Source organism: Numenius arquata, chromosome 6, assembly GCF_964106895.1.
Source record: "Numenius arquata chromosome 6, bNumArq3.hap1.1, whole genome shotgun sequence".
Taxonomy (NCBI): Eukaryota; Metazoa; Chordata; class Aves; order Charadriiformes; family Scolopacidae; genus Numenius; species Numenius arquata.
The window spans coordinates 21,776,016-21,788,827 of NC_133581.1; the positions used below are offsets into that span (position 1 = coordinate 21,776,016).

The 12,812-nt window shown below is 36.0% G+C and overlaps 1 protein-coding gene across 1 annotated transcript in view; it reads right to left on the reverse strand.

Moving 5' to 3' along the window:
- SBF2 (SET binding factor 2) overlaps window positions 1-12,812 on the reverse strand; it is a 272,334-nt gene that overhangs the window by 14,926 nt on the left and 244,596 nt on the right. The window contains exons 31-35 of the mRNA XM_074149757.1: window positions 12,632-12,808; window positions 7,953-8,054; window positions 6,556-6,741; window positions 1,390-1,516; window positions 94-221 (exon numbers count right to left, since the gene is read on the reverse strand). Of these exons, the coding sequence (XP_074005858.1) occupies window positions 94-221; window positions 1,390-1,516; window positions 6,556-6,741; window positions 7,953-8,054; window positions 12,632-12,808 (720 nt within the window). The remainder of the gene's footprint in view (window positions 1-93; window positions 222-1,389; window positions 1,517-6,555; window positions 6,742-7,952; window positions 8,055-12,631; window positions 12,809-12,812) is intronic.

The following is a 12,812-nucleotide window of genomic DNA, read 5'->3' on the forward strand; positions in this document are numbered from 1 at the left end:
GAGAACAATTAAGATATTAAAATGTACTCAAGGAATCACTCACAATAACAAAGCACCCTTTTTAATAAAAAAAAAATAAATTTAAAAACATACCTCTATTTCAGCAGGGGCATAGAGGTAATTGAAGAAAATAGGGCTCCTTTTGTGCATCTTTTCAATACATTCCCAAATACAAATTCCTTTTTTGGCATGTTTATCTCCTTTATCTTCAAACAATGTCCCTAGGGAAAATAATAGCAGCAAAAAGATAGCTTTATAATAATACCTAACAAACACTAAAGCATAGTCAAAAGGAACTTCACAGACTAAATGTATAGCAAGATCTACTATCAAATGCCATCACAAAAAGAGATTGTATTGCTGTGCTTTCAACTGCCACTCTGCCACAAATTGGTAGAATATAAGTTTTCTATGAAAAAATATGCAGTAGTGTAATATTTATAAACCTGTTCTGAAATTTACTGAAATACTTCAGTGTATTTATGAATGTCCCTTTCTGCCTGCAGCTATGCTGACTCAGGAACCAGGATTTTATATTGCATTAAATGGTATTTGAAAGCAAACTACTCTAAATAAACAAACACTCCTTCCCCCCCTAATTGTAGAACCATGTAACAATTCAGGTTGGAAGGAAGCACAGGTCATTGACTCCAACTCCTTGATTTTGTTCAAATGAAGGTAAATAATGGAAATTAACTTTTTTTTTATTGAAATAAAATGATTGCTCAAGTGTAGTCTGTTCCACAGTTACTGAAGTTTTGAAGAAAAGCATTAAAATTGACCATATGCCATGAGAAACACCCCCCACAAAGCAGTGAAATTCAAAGCACTTAAGTATTTTTCTTGGTGAACAAGTTCCAAGAATAGCCTCAACTGTGGCTGTGAAGTCTCATTAAGAGGGCTCAGCGGGCAGATAAGGCCTTGGAACCAGTAAGGTTGCATACAATAGATGGACTAAATAGGAAATAAAAAAGAGGAGAAACACTGAAAAGAATGCAAGAGAAAGAAGTGAGAGGTAATAGATGGAAAGGCTTTCCTTTCCTGAAACCTCATGCACTCTCTGAAGGACTCCCAAGGACTTTGTTCCTGTTCAAATAAGGGGAAGCTTAACCATGTGGACATATTGCTAAAAAACCTTGGGGCATGCAGCTACTTTCTTCCACTTTCTCTTAGTCTAGTCAGTGGCATGGCTCAGTAATTATTCCTTCAAAAAATACTGCATGCTCTTCACCTCCATTTTCCTTTATATTCCTGAAGTGGAATTCATTACATCATCACCATGCAACTACTGGACCATCTCAAACTAGGCAAATTTTTGTAGACCAAATATTGGTAAGAAAAATACTGACAACTACAAAACCAATATGCAATAAACAAACATCAACATACCATGTTCTAGTCTTTCATAGTCTGAATCCAGAAGAAATGTTTTAAATCGATTTGATATGTGATGAAAAGCCAGAAACTTCAGATAATATTGATTGAACTCAAACTCTGTCGGGTACTGGTTATGAATCTTAAAAAAAAAAAAAAAGGGATAGTAAGGTATAATACAAATAGATATGTAATAAATAAAAATGTGAAATGTGACAGCAAAATAATTCCCCTGTTAATGCTGATAACAAATACATCCATAGGCAGCTGTCTTCTCTGTACACACAAATCCTTATACTTTTTGTCTAAAAATATTTTAAAGCTAATTAATGTATTGTCAAGGTTGCAAAAATGTTTCCGAGCAGATAGGGTATACCATGTAATGAGCAGTATTCTACTCTGTACAAAACCTAGTATTTTTCAGAGTAATCAAACTGGATATAAATCTTTTATGACTACTTATGAGACAGCATGTAACTTTATAGGCAACAACGCTACTCCTGGATGTAGCCAGAAATCAAACTTTAATTGGAAAGTTTTGCAGCGGACTTTTTACTATTGCTCAGAACCCAATGTAGCAGATGTGTACAGAGATAATGCTGCAAATGATATTCCATCTACATTACCTGATATCCATATAAAATTCAAGACTCTGAAGTTAATCCTGACAAGACATTGCCCACAGAAATTTCATACATTCATTTAAAATTTAAAATTTACCCTTCAAATAAGTTTATGAATTGTGATTTTTATTTTCAGAATTAAGAATGGTAATTAATTGAAAATTCCCAATTACAATAGGAATAAGTACAGTTTGCAACCAAAAAAGAAATTGCTGACAGATTTTCACATTTGAAATATGTCCCACTGTGCTTTGTCTAGCTTCACATCAAACTTGTAAACACCTTTAGCTCTGCAATCTTCCCGTGTCTTTTGCATTCCCACCACTCTCACTTCCCCATTCCATCTTTTCTCTCTAATCTCTACTTACCAATTCCTCAACTGAGAAACATTATTTATTTTTTTTAGTACTTATGGAAACTAGTATTAGACTACTTGAAGCTCCTTGATGTTTAGATTTTCATGTGACAGTTGAAAAAAACCCCAACCAGCTAAATAAAGAGAACAAATGCGTTTAGCAAGGAAAGGTTATCTACTGAATGTACATCAGTGACAGGAAAATCCCTTGAAAGGACCTATAAACACATACACAGCATTTCAGTCAGAGAATTTGTTGTTATCATATCTCAATATTAGCTTGTGGCTAGGCATTTAAAATGCTAAGATATGTCAAGATATCTCAGTTCAATATACGCACACTTACTTTATCCCCACTTCTCCCCTGATACAAATGACTACATTCCTGCACTGTTGTTTAAGAATAAAGCTAAGCAATTTTTTTCTATAATAACTTCAAGATTTCAACTTCATAGACAAAGTAACTCAGTTCTCCTTATAAAAAGAGAAAATAATTTTTCTGGTATATATTAGATTAAAATATAATCAGAGTACACTAATTCTGCTCAAAATTGACATAATGTACTTTTGAGCTGAAATGCAAAAAGCTCTGCATATGTGTATGCATTTAGACACATACAAGTAGCTTAGTATACATTTTCCACCTCGTGTTAGGAAAAGTGTTCTTTAATATATTGTAAGAAGGAAAGGCTACATTCTGCTACTTGACATAACTTATACAGGGTCCTAATTTCTACGTATGGTCCAATAATTATTTTAATACATTTGAAGAGTTACAAGAATAAGCTGCTAATAAAATCCTGTCATGGATCTAGGTGTTGTGAACAATCCCAATTCTGAGATTTCTGGAACTACAAGTAACTAGAAGTTACAATAATATAATTTACTTTTTAAGTGAAAACAACTATCATGTAAAACATTTTTTAATAAACATGAATATTGTATGTACTGTTGTTGGCTGTGTTTTAATGGCTGTGGCTGATTTCAGCACACTTGGAAATGGGAAAGATACCACAGCTAGGTGAAGTGACTACTGGTAATTATGATTTGTTTAGCTGTAGTGCAGTCTGCACAATTATAAACATAGCTGAGCTATCAGGGGAAAAAAAACCTCTGATAAAATACAGCTCCAACATAAGAAGTGATAAATTAGAAATTTAACATATGAGAAAACACTTGTATTCATTTCAGCAATTAAAAATAAGCATAGAAGAGATTTTTATTACTGTAGGCAATGTAATCAATAGGTTGAGGTTAAATACAGCTGGTTTCTCTCTGGTAACTCTTCAGTGCCATTTCAGTTAATTTATTAATTTTAAGGGATATACTCAAAATTTACATGTAAATTAGAAGCAATGTTTTATACTTTACAATTTCAACACATACCACCTAGAAAGATAAGTCTACAGGGACAGGGTATCTTTATAAATTACAACTGCATCATCTTTTAAAATGCTTTATCTCCATAATATGTGAACATTTAAACCCTAAGTAAACCAATAGGTGTTTCTAATATTGTGATTAAAAAAACTCAGTATTTTAGAATTCCTTCTCAATCACCATGTTCCCAATAAACTTAAGTATCTCCTAAATGTATTTAATAATCTTACACTTCTGTCAGCCTTCCTTTGTTTTCCAATACATTTTGGTTTTGTAATCCTATTATATATCAATATTTACTTAGTTTAAATAAGAAATATAGTACTCCAAAATGTCCTGTGCTAGTAATCACTAAAAGGCTACTCCTGCAAACACTGGAATAATTGAATAAATCTACCATGGGAGCAGCACACTCACCTCCTCTTACACGGGGTGCTGTAACAGAGCTCCTTATTGAGCTTAAAAGAAGTCAGTTCTAGAAAATCATTCTGTTTTAATTATATGTAATAAATTACCAAATAGATACAGAAGAAAAATAAGAAAAGCTTCCTGCATTGACATCACTTTCATAAACTCAGCCTTAGAAGCAGAGAATCTGCCAGATGCTGCTATTGTGAAAGAATGATTTCGCATTAATAATTCAGCTGACACCTGGAGATATTGGCATAAACAATGACTTTTTACAAGATGATGCAGTTCTAATTTAGGAATCACTGCTTCATTTGTTTTCTCTGTATCTTTATTTTAACCCGTGATGTTTAATGCACATACTGGCTCTGTGGTGATTTTCCTACTGCACCTAGTATGTTGATACTATAATGGTCAAAAATATTTTGAAAGGACCACTTGTTTATTTCAGTGAACAGGCAATTTTTAAAAACTGATCATAATATATTACACCTCCAAGTCAAGCTGCAGTCTAATTGGATTCTGTAGTTGTCTAACAAGTTGCACAGAAATCAATGAAACAATAGAAATGTTCAAGTACAAATGTTAAGTAAATTCATTTTTCATAGTAAATTCCTATGAAACTTCAACCATTAACTTGACTTCAAAAGTCCCTAGAGTTCAAAATGTCTTAGTTTGTAAACTGCAACCATACTGTTAGAATTTAGTAAGTCGATACTATGCCATCATAAGCTAGAAGACTAATCTTTGTTAGCCTGTTTCTAGAAAACTTAGAGTTGCATTCTAAATAGGATTGTAAGTCATTTAGCCTAAAGATTTTTTCTAATAACCGACAAATCTATACTACACTGATTATGCAGTAAAGCTGTGTTCCCATGTCCTTTCTTGGCTAAAGATAACACTGGCTGAAAAGATTATAATCACTAAACAGCCCTATGTTTCCTCATGAGAAGTTACTGCCTCCCTCAGATTGACCTGCTGAACTGCTTCTAAATCCACACCCATCAAAGTAAGATGGTCTTTTCTACCAAGTTTTTCTACCACTTTGACTGGAAAAGGCAGGCAGGTTTCCATGAACCCCTTAGTTAACAGACTGGAAGGGTGGTATCTCCACCAGAGGAGATGTGGAGAATAGCTGCAGTAGGCCTTGAGGAGATAATCTTTCTGCTGATATAGCTACAGCCAGGGCATGTGCACCCAGCTTAAGACCAAAAACCAGAAAATACAGATCTTTCTGTAAAATGTATCTGTTAATAACCTGTATACTTCATATTCCTTCTTAAAGATAGAGAAGACTCAGATACCTAGTAACATGGACCAAAGCAGCTATGTGAGATGAATTACAAAGGCAACGTTCTTCTATTTCCTTGACACATTCACATGTATAGTAGAAATATTTTAGGCACCTTGCAGCTTGAGGCAAAATCATACCTAACCGTTGTTAACAACAGGGATATATCCCAGTTTACGTTTTATACTAACTTTTAAAGCCAAGGTGATTATAATCCATTATTCCATGTTCTTAGAACTGCAGATTGTGTTAAACCTAACTTAAAGAAAAACCAACAACTTTGCCATGAAAAAACCATGGTACATTCTATTTTATGACAATAAACTAAAATCCCTGAATTTAATTTTTAGCTTTTTTCTGGATAACCCATTTGCTTCCAAAGTTTGTGTGATCTCTGCACTTGAGAAAAAATTACTGTACAGCTATGTGTGGATAATTTCCTTGCTTTTATTTATGACAGCTTTCTAAGATTTATTACAGTACAAGAGGAACTATGCAAGCTCCTATCTTGTGTTTGTATACTCTCTGCAAAGCATTTATATTTACTGGTTTGAAGAGAAAGGGACAGACTTTAGAACTAACGTGATATGAGTGTAATATTCTTAACCTAACTTCTTCCTACATGATGTAAGTGTTGGAGTTCACCTTCTTCTGAACATGCAGTGTATATAAAAATAAGAACATCTCATGTCACTCTGGTTTATAGCTTGTTGTTTCCGGAACAAGGCCTCTTCAAAGCTCATAATCTAGCACAAGGAGTTAAAAACTGTCTAGTCACTGTACCAGCCACTAATCAATCAATTTCTTCTTCTGAATAAAGGTACTCCAGACGGCCAAAAGTCAGTATGAAGCTTAAGAAACGCCGATTTTAAATCTCTGCATAAATGACCTTAAAAGATCTGTAATGCCAACCATCCCTCTTAATCTGTTTTATGATGGGTCAGTCTCCTCTAGGCAACCATTCCAGCTCTTCTTGAGGTGAAATCCATTCACCTTAATAAAACCTAGAGAAGGAGATTACTAGTATTCTCTCAAACCATTACCTATAACATCTGAAATAGTGGCAGCTATGCACTTATTTATGAATTCTTTTTGTAAACTAAAATTACTAGAGATTTACTTACCTGATGCACACAGTCTAAGAACTGTAAGAAAACAGGAGCAAATCCACTACCCTGACAGTTGAGAGTCAGATTACTGCGTTGACTGAATTTATGACCGAAAGAGAGCCATTCTTTTTCCACCAGCATTCGGAAGCCTTCAAGTGTCCTATAGAAGGGATCACTGAGTAACTGCACCAGAGATACTACCTAGATCACAAGACAGAAAATATTGTGTTAAGAGTGACAGAAGTTAGGACAACACTTTAGTCAATGAATATAAATATTTCATGATCTGTTTATAGTTCAAGGAAACAAAAGCCTTCATATAAACTCAATTACAAGTATTTTGCCACATACATTAAGTATTTTTATAAAACAAACCGAATAATATCTCACATGAAAAAGCTTCAATTAAATGGAGACTTTATGATACTTGTACAAGTCAAATCTGAGCAACTATAGACTTTGGAAGTCAATTACATTTGAAATAAAACCACTTTTATTAATAAAAGAAGGGTAATAAACATTTATGAAATAGTATCGGCTACCTCAGCAAAGAAAGTGTTAAAGGATTGGTCCTGAGGGTGACTTTAGAGTTTCTGCAATGTAGCCATGCTATGTTGCCCAGCAGCCAACTTCAGCCTGTTTTTGTAGACAGCATCTCAGGAAGATTTAAAATGCAGCACAGACTTCTTTCACTTCCAGCTATGTATGTGCCATTCTCTATTCTTCATTGTTTTACAAGGATTCCAGTAATTATGTTAACATTCTTTTGTGGGTTTGTTTACCTGGTATCAGGACGTTGGCTGCACGTGAAGTTTTTATTTACTGGAATTATTGGTATCTGTGTTTATCTTCTGAATCATGAAGCAACTACATGGACACAATGCATCCATTAAACGAGGCAGTGGGTCGTCATTCACCTAATTTATAGTTTCGCAAATTTATCTATTCTGGTGATACGTCTTTGCAGCAGGTGTTACAGTCACTTTGGCACAAATTTAATTTTCTCCCTGTGTGTGGTCTCCTGACTTCACTTATGGAAAGTTAACAGCAAGAGAAAGAATTCCTCTCCTTCCCTCCTCTGTTTAAAGTGTACTATGTTTACAAAGATAAACGATCTGTTGTGGCAACTTTCAGCTTTCCTTCTTACATACAGTCAGGTGTAGGAATGTAGGTTTTATATCTAAGCCTTAGAACTCTACGTCCATGGGGACCTTTGGAACAAACTACTTTTAAGGAACTCTTTCATGGTGTAAATTGCAAATGAATGCAAGGATTCATGCATTCTAGTCTCTTCTCTGCTCCCACAAGACAAATTTATTAGTGCTATGCCAAATTATCAGTCACTTGTGTAAAAAAGCATTGCCTGGTGTTTTTTCTTAATTAGCTATTTCAAGGTTTTAATAGCAGCTTACTTGTGCAGTAATATCCCAGCCATCTTCCAAACAAACCATAACAGAAGAACCGTTTTCCAGGAGCTCAGAGATGATCACACCCAATTGCATTATCCTGTGAAGCTATAAAGTATTGCAAACAAGTGACATACTCAAGTGAGAGATACATTTCTAGATATTATCAACATAGAATCTTTTAATATTTAATATTAAAATATGAATTCTGAAATCTACATATAGCACAGAGAATTGCATTGATCAAACAGATCAGAAAGTTATCAAACGTAACAGTCGGGATTTTCATCTGAACTACAACAAAACTAAGCAAGGATTTGAAGACAGGAGCTTAAACTATTAAAACCAGTGAGTACTGTAATAAAATAGCTGTCATAAAAAGGAGAATGGGAACAACACAGTTGACAGATTTATTGTACAGAAATTCCATCCTGGACTTAACACTAAAATAATTTCCTGTGAAATGGTAAGGTTCCATAAATTCACTAAGTACTTTGATGGGAGAACCCATTTAAGATAATCACCAGATAATATTTCTAATGCTCGATCTCATGGAAGGTGGAAATTGGTTAACTGAATAATAATAATAACGAAAAAAACAAAAAAAACCCCTAAAAGCAAACACAGAAAAGCCCTATTTCTAAAATCTGGAAATAGTTTAGATAGACTAAATGGTGTTTCCTATACTTTGGCTTTTGGGCAGACTGGCTAAAACATATGCAAAGAGAACACATTAATTATTTGCCTTCTAATATTCATTATGCAGCGATACTAAAATTCCTTCAGCAGGTTAGTTGATTTCTAAGGGTTACTGACTTGAATGACATTGATTCAAATATGATAGGTATAAGCAGGTTAAAAAGTTTAGGTGAATTTGAGCTATTTTATCCTACTATGAGACTTCACATTATTATTACTAAAAGGAAAATCTATTTGATGTTCCTACTATTTTTGTCACACTATGACAGCATTCTTGGTAAACAACATAACAGACACTATGTAAGCAATTCATTTTTTCACAGTAGAATAAAACTGCTCTTTGCAGAGCACTGAATAGAATCATAGAATCACAGAATCGTCTAGGTTGGAAGAGACCCTTGGGATCATTGAGTCCAACCATCTACCCTACACTACAAAGTTCTCCCCTATACCATATCCCCCAACACCACCACATCTAAACGGCTCTTAAACACATCCAGGGATGGTGACTCAACCACCTCCCTGGGCAGCCTACTCCAATGCCCGACCACTCTTTCTGTGAAAAATTCTTTCCTAATGTTCAGTCTAAACCTACCCTGTTGGAGCTTGAAGCCATTCCCTCTCGTTCTGTCATTAATTACCTTTGCGAAGAGACCAGCACCAACCTCTCTGCAGTGTCCTTTCAAGTAGTTGAAGAGAGTGATGAGGTCTCCCCTCAGCCTCCTCTTCCTCATACTAAACAGTCCCAGCTCTTTCAACCGCTCTTCATATGATTTGTTTTCCAGGCCCTTCACCAGCTTCGTTGCCCTCCTCTGCACTCGCTCCAGCACCTCGATATCTCTCTTGTATTGAGGTGCCCAAAACTGGACACAATACTCGAGGTGTGGCCTCACCAGTGCTCAATACAGGGGCACAATCACCTCCCTACTTCTGCTGGTCACGCTATTTCTAATACAAGCCAGGATGCCGTTGGCTTTCTTGGCCACCTGGGCACACTGCCGGCTCATATTCAGCCGCTTGTCAATTAGAACACCCAGGTCTCTTTTTTCTAGGCAGCTTTCCAGCCACATTTCCCCAAGCCTGTAGCGCTGCTTGGGGTTATTGTGGCCCAAGTGCAGAACCTGGCACTTGCCCTTGTTGAAACTCATACCATTGATTTTGGCCCAATGATCCAATCTATCTAAGTCTCTCTGTAGAGCTTCCCTATCCTCCTGGGAATCAACACTCCTGCTTAACTTGGTTTCATCTGCGAACCTGCTGATGATACACCCTATGTCCTTGTCGAGATCATCAATAAAGACGTTAAACAGAAATGGTCCTACCACTGAGCCCTGAGGCACACCACTTGTGACCGGCCGCCAGCTGGATTTAAATCCATTGAGCACCACTCTTTGGGACCTTCCAGTCAGCCAGTGCTGACTGGAATACAATTCAACCAATAGCAGCAGTAGGAAAGATGACAGTAGGAAAGATGACAGCATGAAAGAAGGAAGAAAGCAATATAGGAAACAAATAAAGAAAAGTAAGGCAAGAGACATCTAAGATCACATATGCAAGGAAAAAAGTAAGTTCAGAAAGTACAGAAGGCACAGGAAAGTGACTCAGGGAGAAGAAAACTAAATTGGAGAAAATAAGAGGAAAAAAGATCAACCAAACAATAGTTAAACCCTAGAAAATTCATCCTTGTTTAGGGCAGTCTAATTTTTTCCTCTTAAGAAAAATCCCCCTCCCAAAACCCCCAATATCCTATGAATATTACCATGGACATTGTGATGGAAAACACTTAACTACTCTGAACATTCACATAGTCATTACTTAGAAAATACTTAGGGCCACGAAGATGATCAGAGAGCTGGAGCACCTCTCCTATGAGGACAGGCTGAGAGAGTTGGGGTTGTTCAGCCTGGAGAAGAGAAGGCTCCAGAGAGACTTTATAGCAGCTTTCCAGTACCTAGAGGGGGCCTACAGGAGAGATGGGGAGGGACTCTTTATGAGGGAGTGGAGTGATAGGACAAGGGGTAATGGTTTTAAACTGAAAGACTGGAGATTTAGATTAGGTATTAGGAATAAATTCTTTACTGTGAGGGTGGTGAGACACTGGAACAGGTTGCCTAGGGAAGTTATAGATGCCCCATCCCTGAGGGTGTTCGAGACCAGGCTGGATGGGGCTTAGAGCAACCTGGTCTGGTGGGAGGTGTCCCTTCCAACCCAAACTATTCTATGATTCTAAAATAGAAAAAACTAATTTTCCTGCAATTTTTAATAGGAAAAGATTGAGAAGAGCACCACTTTTAAAATCAAGCAGTTTGTTTATTTTCTGTAGTTCAGCAATAGAATAGGCTGGTTTTTGCCATCCTTAATGAGGAAACTGATAGGCAATGTAGTTATACAGATTCGATAAAAAAATGCAAAATATTATTTTTATCATTTGTATTCAGGAGACAGGGAAGCACTTCAAATTTCTTCTTATGTATTTGCATTCTTATAGAGAAATATTTAGCCTATACAGTGTTAAAATCAATACTGTGTAACTTCCATTACCCAGGAGAGGAAAACTTAATACAATGAAAACACATTTCCAAGATGACAGATCTATGTCCTTTCACAAGAATAGTAGAAAATGTGTCAAATCAGTCATAAATTAACTACCCCATAAGTCACATATGACATGTGTGACATGACATATGACATGACAACCATGTCATGACATATGACATGACAACCACAGAAATGTGGTTTAAACGTCACACAGCTAGTGTCTGACATTACGATCTAGTCCTGAGCAAAAAGTCGTACGCAATTACTTTTCCTCTCAAATATGCCCAAAGAGAGTAACTCCAGTGTTATATCTCCCCTTGATCTCTGTGCTGCTACAGGGACACGTTTATTTCATCAGTGACATTCAGTTCATTTATCTACACTTATCAACTTGCTTAACTACCCTGTGATGGTAAATGTTCACGTGATGAAGGAGTCAAGTCTTCATGCTCTTCCCACTTCTCCCCTTCCTGAACACCATGGTGGCCAGACACAGTAATGACCAGGTCCTATGATCTCAAAGGAGTGATTACACCTCAAGGGAGGAAGTTACACCACTCCTTGCACCGTAGTACACTTGAACCAGAAAGTACATTTTCTGATGTGTAATTACCGAAATGACTGTTACTCACATGTATTTCCTCCTTAAGAAATCAGCATAAGAGCCTATTCCGTTTACTAAGATTAATTGCACTTGAGAAGAATTTATTCAGCAGAGGATTCCAAACATAACATGCAACTGTTAAAAAACATTCCCTATAATTAAAATGATTTTAGATTTACAAAGAGCTGACTTTCCCACATCCTTCTTAATTTGAATCTTGCAAAGTTACTTCCAGTCTTGCCTTCATTTGGTTAATCTTTATGTAAGGGGATATGGGATAGGGAAGTAAAGGAACAGATTCAGAGAGAATAGATTAACACACACAGATTAACACACACACAATCCCCTCTCCCCTGCAAACTCTTCCCCATATCCCAAAGCAGATAGCAGATGCTAGCTTGTTTGTTAAATACTTGTGCATATGGAAATTCAGGGTGGGAACACATATGAAGAGTAAAATACTGGTTTGAAAATCAATAGACTCATTTATTGTTCTATACTTTTTTTTCTGATTTTGAAAATATATAAAATAAGAAAAAGCAGCCAAAACCAAACCCATAAATTTATATAAGCAGAAAAAAATGGTCATCTCTACTTGTGTATGTTCCATGTTATAAACCATAAATTATGTTACAAAAAAATGCCCCCCACATTTGCAAATGTTATGACTGTATTAAAATAATAACACTTATGTAATGACAGAATTGATGGTATGCAAAATAATTACAATGAACAAAGAACAGCTGGTTAGAACACAATAGTTCTCTGTCAGAAGAGCCTGAAATTTATTTTGTGTAAGCAGTACTGCATAGAGATTATTAGAAGTACCTGTCATATAAATTACCTGTGGGAACCACTCTGACTCCCCAAGTGCTTTAAGGAATGTTGCCTCAGAATCTGTAGGAATAGTGCTGGGAACACAAGCTCTCATCAGCTTTTTAAAGCTTGCCTTTGTCTGTCGGATGTCACTGAATTCAACAGGAACAAATTCACAATTCAAAGCAAAATCAAGTTTGAATCCCTGT